Below are 18,520 nucleotides of genomic sequence, written 5' to 3'. Positions count from 1 at the left end.
GGATCGAACCCGCAACCTCATGGTTCCTAGTCGGATTAATTTTCCCCTGTGCCACGAGGAGAACTCCGAGTTTTTGTTTTTTGTTTTTGTCTTTGTCTTTTTTTTTAGGGCTGCACCCATGGCATAGGGAGGTTCCCAGGCTAGGGGTCTAATTGGAGCTGTAGCCACCGGATTCGTTTCCGCTGTGCCACGAAAAACTTTATTTAGGAGTTCCTGTCGTGGCGCAGCGGAAACGAATCCGACTAGGAACCATGAGGTTGCGGGTTCGATCCCTTCTTGCTGTGAGCTGTGGTGTAGGTCGCAGATGCGGCTCAGTTCAGGCATTGCTCTGGCTGTGGTGTAGGTTGGCAGCAAGAGCTCTGATTGGACTCCTAGCCAGGGAACCTCCATGTGCCGTGGGTGTGGCCCCCCTGCTTCAAAAAAAAAAAAAAAAGGAACAGCCCTTCCTAAATAAAACAACTAAAAAAAAAACTAGATATCCTTAACATAAAAATTCTGTGTACGTGTGTGTATGTATGTGTATCCAGGGCCAGGGATTGAACCATCACCACAGCAATGACCACAGCAACAGCAGTGACAATGCCGGATAATTAACTTGCTGAGCCACCAGGGAACTCCAAAAATTGTATAATTTAAGGTGTACAATTTGATGTTTTGATATATGTATACATTGTGAGAAGATTATCAAGCTAATTTACATATCCATTACCTTTGCATAGTTACCATTTTTGTGTGTTTGTATGTGTGTGTTAGGAATATGGGAGGATTTTGAGCAAAGGGGTGACAAGATTTGACTTACATTCTTCTGTATGGTAACTGTGGAGGTTTTTTTTTTTTTTTTTTTTTTTCCTGTCCTTTTAGGGCTGCACCTGCAGCATATGGAAGTTCCCAGGCAAGGGGTCGAACTGGAGCTGCAGCTGTGGCCCTACAGCAATGCCAAATCTGCTGGATCTGAACCACATCTACAACCTACACTCCAGCTTGCAGTAACACCAGATCCTTAACCCACTGAGCCAGGGATTGAACCTGCATCCTCATGGATAGTAGTTGGGTTCTTAACCCACTGAGCCACAATGGGAACTTCTCTCTGTGCAGTTTAATGAGTGAAAACAGATCCGCTCCAAGATGAGCACTAAAACCACAGACATGGAGATGTGGCTCCTTCTTCAGTCAAGAAACATTTATTTGGATAAGAAAGGGGTGCCTAGGGCTCAGGCCTGGGACTCAGCAGCCTGAACAGGCTGGGAAGGGCACCTCCTCTTGGCGAGGTTGGTGAGGATCTGGTCCTGGTTGGGCCGGTAGAGAACCACGAAGCTCTCTGGAGGAAGGATGGGACCTCTGTTCTCGTCCACCTGGCCCATCATCAGATAACTGGTTCCTAGGGAGAGGGAGGGAGGGATTGAGAGTTCATGTAACAGAGACCTTACAGATGTGCCTCCTCATCCCAGCACCTCAGATGTTGTCACCTCTGTCATTTTCATGAGGCTAAGTCCTCCTCTACATTTCCCCACATCTCCATTACCTTTCTTCATGGGGGGACACTGCTTGCAGGGTGCATAAAACTTCAGGGAAGTGTCAGTGGGTGGAGAGGGCAGGTCCAGGCCTCCGGTTTTGTAAACACCAATGAGACTGACGGTGACTGTGAGGCCCTCCCCAGGGCCCCGAACCATGGACTTCACTGTTGCCGTCACCACTGAGGAAGATAAAGGGAGAGGTGTGGAGACAGGAGGACAGGATTGGAACCAGAAGGAGGGGGGAACTTGGGGGTCAGGAAGGGAGGTTACAGGTGTTGGAAGGGCAGAGCTGGGGTATGGGGCTTCTTACCCAGGTTGCTGTTACAGAAGTTGCTCTGCAACGTGCCTGTCCTTCGGCACTGCTTTGGGCAGGGGACACTGGGTCCATCTGGTGGGGAGGGGGGGCATTGTCTGTGGAGTTCGTGGAGGGTGACCTACCCAGCAGGTAGGAAGGACCACCATCCCCACAAAAGCATTGCTTCGAACTTGTTCAGAATGCGATCCTGTTTGGGGTCGCAGGACTCAGTATCAGCCATTAGCACAGAGATGGCACCAGTGAGTGCTGTGTGAATGGACAAGGAATGAAAGGGCGCAGAAAGATACAGGTCCTTCTGTCGGCCTCCGCTTCCTATCCCTTTTCAGACTCACCGGAGCCCGCCGGAGTTGCCTCCGCCTTGGGCGCGGCCTTCGGTTTCTCCTCAGGTGGGAGTTCAGGCTTGACTTTGGGCCCGGCTCCGGGCTTGGGGCCTGGGCCGAGGAGCGGGGGACTTGGCCGGGCGTCCTCCCCCGGGCTCTGGGCTGGCGCTTTCTCGGTGGCGCCCCGCGGCAGGGTCCTGTAGGAGGCCGAGAAGCCGTCGGCCGTGACGCTGAGGTCCGAGACGAATTGGACGAGGAGCTCGTTCCCTTCGGAGGAGATGGGGCTGCGGGCGGAGGGGCAGTGGGGGAGGCGTCAGGCGGGCAGCGCCTCGTGCCCCCTAACCGGGCCGGTGGCCTTTTAACCTCTGCCCCTGGGTTGGCTGCCTTAGCTTCCCGATTTCGCAAGCGCCGCTCGCCTTTAGATCGCGGACCCCTGGCAGGCGCCAAGCCTCGATATCCGCCGGGCCCGCTCTCTGCTCCGCCCACCCGTTCCGGGCAGCCAGGTTCGTGTCCCGAGTCTTCGGCTAAGCCCCGCCCCTCCCGCACCTGCGGCGGCGGAGCCGCGGGGACGCCCACCCAGGTCCCGCCCCCTCACCCTGGGGCCTTGTCGCCGCAGAACTTCCCCAGTCGCTTGGCGTCGTCGCTCACGGCTCCGTTGAACACGCTGACCGAGTCGTAGCGGCAGTAGGAGTCGGGCTCCAGATCAAACTTCCCGAAGGTCAGTGAGATCACCTGGCGGCGGGGCAGAGGCGGAGGCTGCGCGGCGGGACCCCGGGCGGCCAAGGGCGCGGAGTTCTCACCTCCACCCCGCCTCCGCCTCCCGGAAGTTTGCGGTGGTCTCCTCTCTCTTCTCCCACGTCCCTTCGTGCTCTCCTCTTAATGCATTCAAACCACAGCTCTGAGGAACACACACATCCACGGAAGCCCTGCAGTGGCGTCGGTCGCCGTAGTCCGCAAGGTCAAATCCGGGCTCATTCTCAAGGAACGAACCTAGCTAGAATCCATCTCCTCCACCACCACCACCTACACACACACCACACCACACCCACACCCACACCCACACACACACCAGTCAGTATATATGTCGGCATTGGGTACCTCGCTCTCGTAAGGCTCTCCTCACAGTTGTGATTTTACAATTTTTGTTTGGGTGAAAGCAGGTCTGGGTCTGGTTTTGCTCCCCACTATGTCAAGCTCAGTGCTCGGGACATAGTAGACGTTCAGTAAGTCTTTGCAGGCTGCATGCTGGAGAACGCCGCCTGGATCCCCGGGGGCAGCCCGAGCAGGGGGTCAGTACCTGGTCCGGGGGCGCGATGATGTGCCAGGAACAGCTGATGCCCGGGGGGTAATCGGACTCGGGCCAGTTGGGCGTGGTCAGGGTTCCCTGGGCCTTCTCCAGCCGCCCCCCGCAAAATTGGTGCTCTGGGGAGGGGAGAGAGGAGTGGGGGTGGGGGGCAGTGGAGACCCTCGGTCAGCTGGAGGAGAGCTCTAGACTGGGAGCCCGTGCAGAAAGCTCAGATGTCTGGGTCTCGAGAAGACGGGGAGGAGGGGAGGTAAGGTTAGCAGAGATGGGGCTCGGAGGAGCGGGGCTCCAGGAGGTCTTGGACCGCAGCGGATAAGGTCTTGCACCGCCAGGCACCCAGCCGGACGGGGTGGGGGGGGGAGGGGGAAGAGGAATTGACTGGGCACGCTCCCTTCTTGCCCCTCCCCCTGACCCGAGGCCACATCGCTTCTCTTCCCCTGGGAGATCCCATCTCCCCGGCCCGGCAGCAAAGTCTCTTTCGAGGCTGGCGAGTCCTCGTGTTGTGAGGGTGCCCTCAAATTGGGGCACAGCCCCCGAGGCCCCTTTGGAGAAGTCCCTGCCTTAAACACTTAACGGGAGACTTCTGCCGCCAGGAGGGGGTGATGGGACCGCAATCGGGAGCCCCGGGCTGGGTGTAGGGGGCTCCGGGTCGGGGGAACCTAGTCCCCCAGCCTGGAGTGCCCCCTCGCGCCCGTCTGAGGGAGCCCGATTGCGGACGGGGGCGGGCAGTTACTCACCGTCCCAGTAACCCCAGGCCGCCCATTCCACCCGCGGGTCGGTGACCCATTTCCGCCTTGCGCCTGGGGGGGGCCTGGAAGAGGGGTGGGTGGGAGCGGGAGGAAGGGGAGAGAAGACGGGGAGGAGGGACTGAAGGGGCAGTTAGTGAGGAAAAAGGGTAAGGGAGGCAATGGGGGCTCCAGGCTCTTGGGGTGGAGGTTAAGGCGGGGTGGGGCCTGCGCCGGGGGCGGGGCCAGGAGAGGGGGAAGGCGGAGGTGAGGGAGGTCTCACCAGTGCCGGAGGTGGCCCGCCCGCTGTACCAGAGCAGGAAGCCTCGTCCTCCCGTGCCCTCGTCCGATGTCATCCTCAGGGTCACCTGGTTGCCAGGGGCGACTAAGGGCGCCGGCCGGAAGGTTCCGCAGAAGCGTCCGAGCCGCTGACCCGAGGTTCCAGACCCGGCAAAGACCTCCAGAGCATCGTACCGGCAGGAGGGGTGCAGCTCCAGGTCAAAGACTCGGAAGGAGAGGGACACAGTCTGGCTCTCAGGGACCTGATGGTGGGGACAGGGATGGGGACCCGCAAAGTCAGGCCCAGCACGACTGGGCCGAGGGCACGTCCCTTTCCCCAAGCAGTTTCTATAGAAATTGGGCCTAAGGGGGAGGGGACCCCATCAGGGTGTGGAGTGGAGGGCTTGGGCAGGGGACGAGACCCGAGGTCTGTGGAGAGACTAGAGCGGCGGGCGTGAAGTTTGGAATGGAGATGCAGCCTCTGAGGGAAGGTGTGAGGATACTTGACGCGTGTTACTACCGGCTCGGATGCCATCACTGATGCCATCACTGACCAGAGGCGGGGAGCTTGGACTTCCCCAGGGAGAGGTGGTTGTGCTTCTGGGGAGGGGAGTGGGGTTCCCTCTGCAGTCAGGCCTTTGGCCACCCGGGAGACCTTGACAGGACTTTGACCAGGGGGCAGTGGCCGGGGGGCCTTCTCACCGTTATTGTCCAGATGCACTCCTTATTGGGGGGGTAGAGGTTAGGGAAACCCTCACTTGCCAGGTAACCCGACTCCCCGGTCACATCCCCTCCACACAGGAACACAGGTCTGGAGAACAGAAGAGAGGTCAACCATGTGGGGGAGCAGTGGGGAGACCGGGAGAGGGGAATGAGGATGGAGAGGCCAAGGAGGGAGAAAGGCCCAAGGGATCTGGGGCGCCTCCGCAGCCGGGACGGGACTGGAGGAGGAAATACTCCGGCCGAGGATCAGGAAAAAGTGGGGCCAGCAACTTGGCTGTCCCTCCAGCCCTTCGGAGTCCCCACCCCCACCCAACAGGAATTCCCGGAATCCTCCTCGGCCCCCCTTCCTCATTCTCCCCCCTCGCCCTGCTTGGCAGTCAGGGACAGGAGCCGCCTAACTACTTCCAGATGTGGACAGAGCCACGAGGCGAAGGGGGGGGTGGGAGTAGGGGGCGGGGAGATGAGGGAGAAGCAGCAGCGAGGGCCCTCAGATTGAACCTGGAGACTGGGCTCCCTGAGCTCCCAACCTTTGCCCTGCTCCTGTGCCAGCTAAATATCTGAGTGTCTGATTTCCAGGTCTCCCCCTCACAGGCCCCTCTTCCCCAACCCCATTCCCCATCTCTAATTCCCTCCTGGAATCCAGGCAAGTTCAAGGTCTTGGTGTTCTCAGGTTCCATGGGGGGCCAAGGGTCTGGATAGATGGGGAGACTCAGAGGTCAGAAGACGGAGGTTAGAGGAATGGGGAGCAGTGGTGACCTGCAGGAGACAATGGTCTTGCAGCAGGGAGGGAGGACTTGGGGACCCAAGGAGGGTGGGGGCTCTGGGAGGTGGGGGGTTGTTATGTTAGCAAAAGAATCTGCAAGATACACAGGCATATCCCCACCCCCCCACCCCCACCCCCAGAATCGGAGATTTGAAACTGACTCAAGCTGTCTGCAAGGTGCCAAGAGACCTACCTGGTGTAGTTGGGGGTCTGGCCCTGGGCAAAAGGCAGCAGAGCCCAGGCAGTGAGGAGGGGCCCCAAGAGGGAGGCGGTGGCAGCAGGCAGCATGGTCGGGGGGGAGAGGCGCTGGGGTCCTCAAGACAGAGGCAGCAGCTGAGTTGAGCAGCGGCAGCGGCAGCGGCAGGGATAATCAGTGCCAGATGAGGCAGCCTCGGGCGTGTGGGCGTGGGGACTGGCCAGTGGGGCGGGCGGCGGGGAAGGCGGGACGGGGAGCGTAGAGCCGGGACAGTGGCGAGTCCAGGGGCCTCTCTAGGTCCAGGACACGTAAATACTGACCTAGGAGGGGGTGGAGCAACAAAGGGCAGAGGGAGCATCAGGCTCTCGGCCTCGGCCAGGCAATCCAGAAATGTCATCTGGAAGCCCGCTCTGTCCAGTGCCCAAGCATCCTTCCAACTCAGCCTCTGGTCTTTCCCAAGGACTCTCCAGCCCACCCATGATTCTCCCCATTCCCACTTCTCAGTACCCAGAGGAAGCCCTTCCCTGGACACCCAACCTCTAATTACTTACCCTCTTCCTGACCACCCCCAGCTCCAGTTTATTTTCCACTTCAAATTTCTACTGTCTGCTCCACAGAGAGAGACTTCTGCTCACCCTTCTTCTCTCCCAAACATTTGGAGGTGTGGGTGTGGGGCACGGAGCCTTAGTACATAAATAAAAGGTGTGTGTTCCCTGTTGATGAAGAGGAGGATGGAGTGGAAAGGAAGTAAGGAGTTCCCGTCGTGGCTCAGTGGTTAGCAAATCCGACTAGGAACCATGACGTTGTGGGTTTGATCCCTGGCCTTGCTCAGTGGGTTAAGGATTGCAGACATGGCTCGGATCCCGCATTGCTGTGGCTCTGGCATAGGCCAGCAGCTATAGCTCTGATTAGACCCCTAGCCTGGGAACCTCCATGTGTTGCAGGAGTGGCCCAAGAAATGGCAAAAAGACAAAAAAAAAAAAAAAAGAGAGAGAGAGAGAAAGATTAGATCTGGACTGGAAGGTAAATAGGAGGAGGAGAGAGCAGGGGGTTGACTTCATAGAGAAGAAGGGAGGTGGGTAGGAAGCTTTCTGGTCAGAAGGCAGCGGCTTCTTGCGTCTGGTGGGTGGAGGACCCACGGAGGCGGGGGTGGGGTGAGGCGGGGAACCAGGTCTCGTCCCAGAGGGTGGGGCGTCGGGTCTCGGGCTTGGCTTGGAGGGGAAAGGAAGCTGAAGGATCCAGGTGCTGGCGGTTCTGTAGCAACTGACGGCTCAAGCTGCTGCATCTGTTCCGCCCGCCTGCCTGTCCACGGTCCTGCCCTTCCTCGTCCACCGAGCCCGGCGTGGCAGATCTGCCACCCCCTGCCCCGTGTTCCTCCCAGGCCCCAGGCTTCCAAACCGGGCCTTGCTTCAGCCTTTTATTCTATTTGTCCATCAAATCTTTTGTCCATGATAGTCAGGTTGGGGGCCCCTCCTGGGCAGCCCCTGAACATTTTACAAAACAGTTCCCTGCCCACCCTGGCGTGGCTAGCAGGCCCCACCCCCCGCGTCCCCTCCCCACGCGCACACACTGTCCCCCGCTCCACCTCTCCTTCGCCCCTGGCCCAGGGCCGGACTCTCCCTCCAGGGGTGAGACTAGGAGGCGGGTGGTCAGCTCTCGGGGGTCGGGGGGCCTTGGCCAACCCCTCCGGCAGCCCTCTGCAGCATGTCCAGGGCCTCCCAGAAGAAATCCTTCTGTGCAGCCATCAGGGGCATCCAGCCCACGATCTCCTTCATCTTCTCCATGCGGTCCTGCAACGTGGGGCAACTGTGGATCTGGCTGAGGTACTCCTCACAGGCCCGGGCCGCGCCCCCAGGGTCCTGGGGTGCTCCGGCCCCCAGGCTGGGCTCGGCGGTCCCCAGCACCCTGCTGGCTGGTAGGTCCCGGTAGGCAGGCTGGTGCCCAATGTCATGGCTGGACAGCATGTAGAGGCACTCTCTGGTAGAGCAGAGGGAGCAGGCACACAGAGGGACCTTGGAGGAGAGACGGGCATGGCTGAGTGGGGCCTTGACCAGGGGCTCCCAGGAAGCCCAGCTGTTGCGTTCCTCCCTCTCGGACCAGCCCTCCTGAGCCAGCAAGGCAGCTGGCTGGCTGAGCCGCAAGGTTGTGTGAGGTCAGAGAGGGCCAGCAGGGTCAGCTCAGGGAGGGAGCCTGGAGCCCCAGTACGTGGCAGGAAAGGGAGGTGGGTGGTGCTGGGAAACGGGGCCCCTGGGTCCCTGTGGGGGGCCCAGCTACAGCCCTGGGGGCTACCTGGCCCTATTGCTCCGTCCCTCCCTGGCTGCCCACCTGGGCGACCTGGCTCTGACCTTGACGTGGAGCTTGACGAAGGAGGCACTCCCCTTAGGCCAGCCAGGGAGGCGGCCTCCGGCCCCACAGCCACAGCCCAGCAGCTCCTTGCTGAAGTCTGAGCCCTGGCTCAGCACCAGGGAATGGTTGAGGCCACACCACAGGGCGATGGGGCGTTGCAGATAATGTACCTGAGGACACAGGGCCAGGGTCGCTAAGCAGGGAACCCCAAGGGACCAGGGGCCCAGGTTGGACAAGAGTGACAGAAGGACTCAGGGCAGAATCTTGGGAAGCTAGAGGGGCAGGAACTGGGACCTGAAATACACCCCCCTCCCCTACGAGGTCTGCCCTGCTGACTGCAGACTGGCAGCAGTCTCTCCTCCTCTGTTCCCCTGTAGCCACAGGCTGACGACGTGCGTGCGCGGCTCTGGGTCCCTCCTCTTTCTCCCTGGAAGACAGGCTTCTTGCCTGAGGCCAGGGCCTGCTCTCTGCTCCCTCGTCTCACCCCCATGCCTCTGCCCATCACTGTCTCATCCTGCCTGCCAGCCTTGGGGAGGAAGAGCGCTCCTCTCTAAGGACCTGCCTTCCTTCCCTCCTAGCGTCGCTGTTAGTTAGTCATAACATTATCTTTCGAAATGGCCACCCTGTTTTGGAAAAACCTGATTTTCCACCTGATTCCTGCTGCTCCTTCCTCTGCCTTTTAGGCAGCAGGGCTGGCTAGGTGATCAGAGATGGGCCACATTCTTGTTCTCACCACAGCCAGTCTTGCCTGAACCTTCTGTGATCTGGTTTTTCTCTCTCCTATGCTATGACAGCTCTCCAAAGGCACTTGACCTCCCAGCAGCCAAATCCCAGAGCCTCTCTTGCACGTTGCTCCTGAGACTGTGAGCGCTTTAATTTTGAAGACGTATAGATAAATCATTTATGGGCGTTATAGGAAAATTATAAAATATTGGCAAGCCAAAACTAATTGAAAAATCATTGGAATGTAAATCAACTATAATTTTTTTCCCCAAAATCACTGGAAGCCCCCCCCCATGCACTATTAACATCTGGCTGGAGAGTCCTCCTCACTGTTGCTTATACAGACTTATACAGGTAAGTAGTTTTGTTTTTGTTTTTGTCTTTTTTGGCTGTATTGTGCAGCGGCTTGATGTGGGATTTCAGCCCAGAGATTGAACCCTGGCCGCAGTGATGAAAGCACCAAGTCCTAACCACTAGACCTCAGGGAACTCCCAACAAAGGGTATACACACACACACACACACACACACACACACACACACACACACACACATATATTTAAAAAAAAATTTTTTTTATGGCCGCACCTGTGGCATATTGAAATCCCCAGGCCAGAGGTTGAATTGGGGTTGCAGCTGCAGCCTTCACTGCAGCCACAGCCACACCAGATCGAAGCTGCATCTTTGACCTATACTGCAACGCCCAATCCTGAACCTGCATCCTCACAGAGACAACATTGGGTCTCTAACCTTATGAGCCACAGTGGGAACTCCCAAGGGTATATATAATTTTATATATATATATATGTATACACACACACACACACATATACACACACACACACACACACACACACACACACATATATATACACACACACACACACATATATATATATATATTTGGTATTTTGTCTTTTTTAGGGCCACATCCACAGCATATGGAGGTTCCCAGCTAGGGGTCTAATCAGAGCTGTAGCCACTCGCCTATGCCAGAGCCACAGCAATGCGGGATCTGAGCCATATCTGTGACCTACACCACAGCTCACGGCAATGCCGGATCCTTAACCCACTGAGCGAGGCCAGGGATCGAACCCGCAACCTCATGGTTCCTAGTCGGATTCGTTAACCACTGAGCCACGACAGGAACTCCCCAAGGGGTATGTTTTAAACAGAAATGGGATTGTGCTGTATAAGCCATTTCATGAAATTTTTTATGATTTTTTTTTTTTTTACTTAGAAATACGACTCAACCACCTTTTCATGTCAGTGAGTATGTTCCTACATTATCACTGTCACCATGTCACCCCTCCTGTGTGAACCTTCCTGTGCCTGGGGCTTCTGGGATCTGGCCTCTGAGGGTGTGTCTCTGTCTCTGAGTCAGCTCGCACTCCCTCTGCCCACAATGGCAAAATCTGCCCCCAAGCTTTGCTCCTCTGTCTCTCCTTTTGTTGCTTTTAACCTTGTTCCAGCTTGGAATCCAGCTACTTTCTACTCTAATGGTTTACTCTCCCTGCAGGAAAGTCCACATTCACATTCTTTCCTCAAACCAGCATTCCTTTCCAACCCCCATGTTTATGGGCCATAGAGCCACCTCTGGTCTAGCTCACTGTCCTCGTATCTCATCAGCTTGCAGAGGCTCTTCTTTTTTTTTTTTTTAGTCATTTAGGGCCGCACCAGCAGCACATGGAGGTTCCCAGGTTAGGGGTTAAATCGGAGCTTCATCTGCCGGCCTACGTCGCAGCCACAGCAACTCGGGCTCTGAGCCTGCGTCCTCATGGATGCTAGTTGCGTTCGTTAACCACTGAGCCAAGACGGGAACTCCAAGGCTCTTCATTTTCGTTGGAAACACTTCACCAATCCGTTCCTTTCTGTTTTCGCTAACATCATTCCAGCCCCAGGCCCTTATCTCAAGTGCTTGGTGTCAATCAACAGACTCCCCATGGGCCCTCTAGCCAGGTAACCTGTTCTCAATCATTCAGGGCCTGCTTGGGAACCTGCAAGGACACTTTCCCAAATCCACACTTCTGTAGACTCGCAACCACCCACATCACCTCGTAGCTACCAATTTCCAAACATACACCCTGCCACTGTCCCAGGCACATGTAAGCTCTGTCGCATCGTCATCACACAGAATGCCTTCTCCTGCACCCACCCAAATCCTATCGAATGCACTAGGCCCTGCTCCCATCTCACCTCCTCTAGTTACCTCAGCCCACCCACCTGTCCCCGCTTCACTAAACTCCTCCTGAACTGACAGCGCCACACCACACAGAACACACCTCCTGGTTCCAACCCTGGGTCAGACACGCAACAGTATCGCAGGCATTACATACTGGTTGGCCTAATTTCTGGGGAGTAGAAAGTGGATTATATGGAAATTGGGAAAATGGAGAGATTCAGAGGTTAGTGAATTAGAGGAAGGGGGTGAGGATGAGAGTAGCTGGGAGGCAGTCTCACCTGTGTGGGTTCCCCTCGGTCCATTTTGTCCCCTGTGCCCAGCTGCCCATATCTGTTATTTCCCTGCATAAAGATTCGGCCAAATTCATCCACCAGGCCAAGGTGATTGTAACCAAGAGCACAGAATAGGATCTAGGAGGTAAGACAGAAGGGGAGGTGGGCCTTCAGTTGTCTCGGGAGGAACTCTGAGCTGCTAACCTGCCATCCCCAGCCGATGGCTTTCTTTCGGTCTTGCCCTCTAAGTCACCCTCCTCCCTGGGTCCCCTGTCCCTCCCTGATCCATCTTTTGATTCCTGCTCATATGTCAGACCTTGGGTGCCTTTCAGTCCCTAAGGCCCCGCCCCCTCTGGTCTGCCCCGCCCCTCCAGGATCCTACCTTGGCAGGCAGTGAGAGCGCCAGCGGCATCTGCTGGTCCAGGGGGTCAAAGGCTTGAAGGGTCCCAAAGAGATCACGATACACCCCTGGGGTATGCACCTCAAAATACACTCCCCCCTGGTCTGGGGGGTCGGGAGCCCTCAGCTCAGCAGCTTTGGGCACCCATTTCCTAGAGATAAGGCCCTACCTGGGATGGAAGAGGCAAGATGTGGGGAGTCTCACACCCACTAGAAATGCACCAGCTATGGGGTCTGGGAACCTAAACACATGTTTTTCTAGGATGCCCTCAGGGTTCCCCAGAGAGCTGGAACAAGGTCGAGGGAGGGTGTCTATCTGGACGGTCTGCCTGAGGTTGGGGTCTGGAGAAGAAGGGAGGTGGTTCTTACCTGTGATGTAGAGAGTACTGCTCTGGTTGGAAGCCATGCAGGCCACGCGCAGGTGCGGGAGGCAGCGGGACACCTTCCTCAGGGCCAGCTGGACTGTGTAGGAGCGTGGCTGGTCCAGCTGGGTTTCATTCACTACCAAAGAGTAGATCTTTCCTTCCTCTGGGGGAGGGGGCGGGGAAGCAGACAATTGCGTGTTGGGGGGGACCCTCCAATATCCACATGAACTGCCCAAGAGAATCCCTAAGCCACACAGGACGAGACATTTACTGCCCTGGAGTGGGCTTGGAAGAAAAAGGGTAGAGATGAAATAAGGAAAGAGGGACCTCAGGTTCCCCAGACTCCAGCCCTCACCACCCCCACAAATCAACCAGGGGACCTCAGTGTGAGCGAAGAGTGGAGAGAAAACCTAGCAGCTGGATCCAGTTTGAGTGTTGGGAAGAAGGCCCTCTGGGGATTCAGGGCCCTGCTCAGCAGAAGGTCCTGAGACCAGGCTCTCAGGCTTGAGAGTGTGGTCAAGTAGGAGGAACACTGAGAAAGTTTTGGGTATAAAGTACAGTGCCTGGCAGGGAGGTTGGGGAAATTAGCATTTTAAAAAGCAGGCGTTCAGAATTCCCTGCTGGCCTAGTGGTTAAAGGATCCAGCATTTTCACTGCTGTGGCATGGGTTTGATCCCTGGCCCAGGAACTTCCGTATGCTGTGGGCATGGCACAAAAAAAAAAACCAAAAAAAAAAAACCAGGGAGTTCCCGTCGTGGCACAGCGGAAATGTATCTGACTAGGAACCATGAGGTTGTGGGTTTGATCCCTGACCTCGTGCAGTGGGTTATGGATCCCGCGTTGCCATGAGCGTAGTGTAGGTTGCAGATGCGGCTCGGATCCCGTGTTGCTGTGGCTGTGGTGTAGGCCAGTGGCTACAGCTCTGATTGGACCCCTCGCTGGGAACCTCCATATGCCGCGGGTTTGGCCCTAAAAAGACAAAAAAAGTCAGGCATTCACTAGAACAGTGGATTCCCAACTATTTTTTGCAGCAGGGCCCTTTATTCCTATGACACGCGATGTAGACTCTTAGACCAGGAGAAAAACAAAAGCAGAGTGCCTTGGTCCGAGTCCAGGACGAGGTGGCACACAGATTCCTGTGTGAGAGGCCTCCCTCCCCACCCCCTGCAGCAGGTTCTGGGAAATCTGCAGCAAACAATTTGCAAACCCCTGCTCCCAGCCTCACCTGTGAGGAGCAGCAGAGCCCGCTGGGTCTCCTGACCAACCAGCACAATCTGTTTGAAGCTCATGGAGTGGTGGAAGGTCATCTTGAAGACCCGCTGCCCACTGGACTGCAGGTAGACCTCGACACAGTCGCAGGTCCGGCTGCCGGTCGAGCCCACCACTCCCGGCTGCTCCCGAGTGGCCAACACGTAGAGGTATTTACGGTAAACGGTGTCACATCTTGGGTCCGAGGCAAACTGTAGGAAAAGACAAAGGGATCCGGGATCCGGGGCCCTGCAGTGGATGAGGCCGGGGCAGCTGGATCCTGGTGTGGGAGGTGAGATACTTGGCTTGGGAAATGCAGGCTTGGTTTCCCGTTCCTGGTCAGGGAGGGCGGCTCTCCTGAGGATGACGCCTCAGGACTGGTGTGGGCCCTGGGTACCGGGAAGAGAGGTGGGGTCTCGGTGGTTGGAGACCTGCTACTCACATCCTTGGCTCCGCGACACAGCACAACATAGCGGCAGGCCCGCTTCCACTGGATCTGGCCTAGGGTGGAGGAGACCAGGGCATTTTTGAGGAAGAAGAGGGTCCCCGCGTAGTCAAGAATGAAGATGTGGTCCTTGGTGGGCAAGAAGCGGCGGTAGCCATGGGCCAGCAAGGGGGCTACACTCTTGCTGAGACAGCGGCGGCGGCCTCCGAATGCCTGGAAATACAGGCCCTTCGTGTCTGGAGGAGGGAAGGAGAGGGAGGTTGAAGGGAGATGAGTCAGAGCTTGGGCAAGCTAGATTTCTCAGATGCTGAGGTGCTTAGTTCCTTCCCAGCCCCAGGCTCAGGGGAACAGACCCCTTCCAAAGGGCATGTGGAAAGCTTATAAGATGCCTGCAATGATGCCCCGTGTCTGAACTTTAGTTCTCTGTCCCACCTCAGCCCAGGGCCCTATCTGTGCTTCTAAGTGAGCACTTCTTTGTCCAAACTTGCATCGGAGACATCAAAGGAAATGTAGGAATTTGTAGACAAGCAGAAAGAGGCGAGGAAAGGAATGACTGGGAGAGACCAGCACCCCTCCCTCACCGCTAGCTCTGGATCTGGCATCTGGATCTCCCTTCATGTGAGAGAGAAAGATTGGATAGGGGCTTCCTGGGAGGGGAAGGGGGTTAGAGCATATTTCTCAACCCAGGGATGATTTCTGTCCCTCATGGGACACTGGCTGTCACACCTGGGGAAGGTGCTACCGGTATCTAGTGGGCAGAGGCCAGCAATGTTGCTAAACATCCTACGATGCAAAGGACAGCCCCTCATTTCTTCTTTTGCTTCTTAAGGCCGCACCTGCAGCCTTATGGGGGTTCCCAGGCTAGGGGTTGAATCCGAGTTGCAGCTGCCGGCCTGCACCACAGCCACGGCAACACGGGATCCGAGCCATGTCTGTGACCTACACCACAACTCATGGCAACGCCGGGTCCTTCAACCACTGAGCGAAGCCAGGGATCAAACCCGCATCCTCATGGATACTAGTCTGGTTCTTAACCTGCTGAGCCACAATGGGAACTCCAGCCCCTCACGTCAAAGAGTTACTTGGCCCAAAATTGTAATTGTGACAAAGTTGGAAAGTCCTGGTTTAGGGGAGTGAAAACTGTAGGTCTGGGGAGGTGAGAATATCTCAAGGTAAGATTTGGAAGAGTTTGAATATGGCAGGGGACGGGGCATGGTAACGGCATGGCAGTGGCGGCTCTGGGTGATGTGTCTGAGAGCGGACCTAGAGACTTGGAGGAAGTCCTTGATGGGGTGTGTTTAAATCTAATGCATTCCTTCCAGAGAAGGGAGCCCTGGAAGGTTGGCGGGAAGACTAAGATCATCTGGCAACTTTATGGAGCAGGAGGAATCCCGGAATAAGGTAGGACAGAGGCAGAGACAACTAGAGATTCTGGGGAAGGTGTACAGTTCAGAATGGCAGCTCTCTTCCAGGGCCGGACCCCGGAACCCTGCTCTCGAAGACGAGGACTGAGCCGGCGACAGATGCGTCTCCACACGCCCTCAGCGTCGCACACTTCATGGAAGTAGTGGCAGGTCTGGCTGAGAGCGACCACATCTCTGACTGGGAGGAAGGAGACGATGTGCTCCACCTGGGGGCAGGGGCAGAAGCAGGGGTCGTGGGGGCCCCTCAGCCATCTGGCCCCCAGTCCTTTAGTCTTAGCACCAAGCCCCCCCCACCCCAAAAAAAGACTCACCAGCTCTGGGGGAAACAACTGAACAGAAATAGGGTTTCCTCTCCCCTTCTTCTCTTCACCCCCAGGCTCTGGGCCACACGAAGGGCAGCTCCACTTCACCTACCCAAGGAGAAGGGCGCGCACAGGGCTTCCCTGAGGGTCAGGCCTCTCTGTCTCCGTTTTCTCTGTTCACCACTATCTTGGGGGTTCACAGCTCTGACTTCCAGCTCTGTGCTGTCATATCCTCCCATCTTTCCTCTCTAGATCCAAGGGTCGCCCCTCCCCATCCACCTGGTTCCTGGTCCGACTTCTCCAAGCGGTCCCTCCCCTGCCCTCTGGCTGCCGACTTGCTGCCCTTCCCTCGCCTTCCCCCCCTCACCCTGAGCCCCTCCCGTCCGCACAGCCCGGTGAACTTTTGCAGCTTCCGTCTCCGGCTTCTCCTCACCATCCTGACTGCCCCCTCCCTGCTCCTGCCCTCATCTCTCCGGGCCCCTTGGCCCCTCGTACTCTGCTCCCTGGCCCCCGTCCCTGCTGCCTTTCCCACACCATGTCCCCTGCCTGGGCTTGGGGGACCTCTGGGGCCCCTCTGCCTCCTAGGCCCCTCCCGCATGGAGTCTGGGGTAGACAAACCTCTCTGTGACCTCACCACCCAGCCACTGTGACCTATTTTCCCCAACCTTGCCCGGGATTTTCTCTTAGCTCCTTGGTTCAAGTGCAGTTCTAGCCACCCAGTGGCTTAGGGAATATGCATGTGACAGGAGAAATAAAGTCTGAACTACTGGTAGATGAGGCCTTTCAGGGAGTAGTGGGAAGTTTTTCCACTTGATGCCTTTTTAGCACTAATTCTGTAGAGAAACCCTGGTGAATTCTTCACATCTCAGCAGGCCAGAGCCTCCACGGGATCTTTACCTCAAAGATATAAACTCAAATAAAAAAAAAAGTTTAAACTCAGTTTGACAGGTGAGGGGGAAGGTGACCCTGCTAACTAGAGCACCTATCTCATGAAAGCACACATGAGATGAAAGTGGGTACAACTGAGCTCATGCTTTCCAGCCTCATGAAACACATCCAAAGGCGGACAGTTTTCCAGGGACAATAACATGACTGCACATAGAAAGGGCAGCCTATTAGGTGGAAGGAAGGGACAGGTTTACTCTGAAAGCGTAGGATTTCTCCCAGAGTCTAAGGTGTTCACTTAGTCTTAGGGGACAGGTGGGGGACACGGATGAGAAACAGCAGGAGTGGGGCCTGTGTCTGTCCCTGTGGGGGCAGAGGATCTGCACCAGTCCAACCAAGGAATATCTGGATCTTCCCGGAACTCCAAGGAATCCAGGCCTGGACAACCAGCCCTCAGCTGCACAGTACTATAGACTCATTCGTTTACTCTGCTGGTGAACAGACTGTCAGCCAGCCAATCAAACTCCCTTATTCAGGGGGCCTAGTAAACAGCTAGTTTGGGACACCTGGGATGGAATTTTAATAACTCAATAAATGTTCTGGAATGTCAGCATCTGAGATGTGACTTATGGGAAAGAACCTTGAGCTATTTGTGGCTAGGTAGCTATTAACCAATTAAATGGACTATATTGGGTTCTTATGCCACTTAACAGGATGTTAAGACTCTCCGTGGACGGAGCAAGAATCGGTAACTTCCTCTTGTATTTGGGTCCCCTTTATCCACTCAGTTTCACTTCGGGAGACAAAGAAGAGGATGCGAACAGAAAAAAGCCCACTGCAAAAGTTGATGCAGGGGGAAGGAAGCCTGGCCTCTAGAACGAGCTGTCGATAACTTGCTGTTTGCTCTTGACAGCTCTTCCCTCTGTCTCACTTTCCTCGTTTGTGAAACGGCGGTCCTCTTCTAGATGAGGTCCCTTCTAGACTAAGCCCCCAGGTCTGATCATCACAATTTGCCCAGGCGTACTTCTTTGGGCAAGGGGGCAGATCGGGCGGTTATTTTCGAGGATCTCCTGGTCTCCCGTAACCCTCCCTCCAGGAGTTGAGCTGGGCATCCCCGGTCCCTGGGAAGCCGCCTGTCCGCCCAGCCTCCGGAGACTGTCTCCGGGCCTCGGCCTCTGCAGCTGATATGACATTCATGGTCCCTGCGGTTGCAACGACCCCCTGTTCACTGGCCTCAGATATCGTCTTGCCTCCAGCTCCCCCTATACCCACAATCTGCCTGCTGCCACCACAGCAGGCTCGCTCCCTAACATGTCCAGCTCGCACACGCTACTGCAGTCCCTCTACTCCTTCCAGCCTGCCCAACACGCAGCGCTCACATTCTTTACGTCGGTCTCAAAGTTCTAGCTCACCCGCCTCCTTCTTAGTGAAGGGACCGCCTTCTCGCCCATGCTATTGGTAGATAGAGCCGTCCCTCAGAGAAGAGGCCGGGTCAGGTTCCCTTTGGAGGATCTAATTGGCCTTCTCGACAGTCACTCGCCTGTGTATGGCTTGCGATTTGTCTTCGTTGGAAAAAGAGACGGCCTTGCTTTTCACCGCCTCTATCATTTCAAGTGGAGCGCCGGCGTCCCCGCCTCCTGACTGGACCTGATTGGACCATCTCCACCCCTAAGATTTGTGATTGGATGCGGCTGCGCGGGGTGGGCCGGCCTGGAACGTCGGCCGTTGGCGAGCGCTCCATTCTAGTCCCCCTCCCGTGTCTCGCCTCACTCCAGCGCCGGAGTCCCCACCC

The 18,520-nt window shown here is 56.5% G+C and overlaps 2 protein-coding genes across 2 annotated transcripts; both read right to left on the bottom strand.

The window, feature by feature from the left end:
- Nucleotides 1,160–6,454, bottom strand: PCOLCE (procollagen C-endopeptidase enhancer). The gene is made up of 9 exons (XM_003354474.4): nucleotides 6,137–6,454; nucleotides 5,160–5,268; nucleotides 4,462–4,720; nucleotides 3,448–3,572; nucleotides 2,746–2,882; nucleotides 2,163–2,434; nucleotides 1,825–1,902; nucleotides 1,523–1,693; nucleotides 1,160–1,378 (listed from the first exon to the last, which is right to left on the bottom strand). The coding sequence occupies exons 1-9, from the start codon at nucleotides 6,229–6,231 to the stop codon at nucleotides 1,212–1,214; spliced, it is 1,413 nt and encodes a 470-aa protein (XP_003354522.1). The 5' UTR covers nucleotides 6,232–6,454; the 3' UTR covers nucleotides 1,160–1,211.
- FBXO24 (F-box protein 24) lies at nucleotides 1,166–18,483 on the bottom strand. Its single transcript, XM_021086233.1, is given in 20 exon segments — nucleotides 1,166–1,378; nucleotides 1,523–1,693; nucleotides 1,825–1,902; nucleotides 2,163–2,434; nucleotides 2,746–2,882; nucleotides 3,448–3,572; nucleotides 4,191–4,264; nucleotides 4,462–4,720; nucleotides 5,160–5,268; nucleotides 6,137–8,151; nucleotides 8,485–8,655; nucleotides 11,667–11,798; nucleotides 12,043–12,164; nucleotides 12,429–12,587; nucleotides 13,650–13,884; nucleotides 14,115–14,353; nucleotides 15,564–15,747; nucleotides 15,853–15,951; nucleotides 16,211–16,348; nucleotides 16,351–18,483. Coding segments are annotated over 11 exon segments (1,872 nt in total). The 5' UTR covers nucleotides 16,381–18,483; the 3' UTR covers nucleotides 1,166–1,378; nucleotides 1,523–1,693; nucleotides 1,825–1,902; nucleotides 2,163–2,434; nucleotides 2,746–2,882; nucleotides 3,448–3,572; nucleotides 4,191–4,264; nucleotides 4,462–4,720; nucleotides 5,160–5,268; nucleotides 6,137–7,788.

This window comes from Sus scrofa, chromosome 3 (assembly GCF_000003025.6).
Source record: "Sus scrofa isolate TJ Tabasco breed Duroc chromosome 3, Sscrofa11.1, whole genome shotgun sequence".
NCBI lineage: Eukaryota > Metazoa > Chordata > Mammalia > Artiodactyla > Suidae > Sus > Sus scrofa.
This window is presented reverse-complemented; position numbering and strand designations above follow the sequence as displayed.

Excerpts from the sequence above, each read along its gene's own strand:
- PCOLCE (XM_003354474.4), bottom strand. The coding sequence starts at position 6,231 with ATGCTGCCTGCTGCCACCGCCTCCCTCTTGGGGCCCCTCCTCACTGCC. Across the intron at positions 5,269-6,136 it reads CAGACCCCCAACTACACCAG|ACCTGTGTTCCTGTGTGGAG; the intron begins GTAGGTCTCTTG and ends TCTGTTCTCCAG. Across the intron at positions 2,435-2,745 it reads TGCGGCGACAAGGCCCCAGG|CCCCATCTCCTCCGAAGGGA; the intron begins GTGAGGGGGCGG and ends CTCCGCCCGCAG.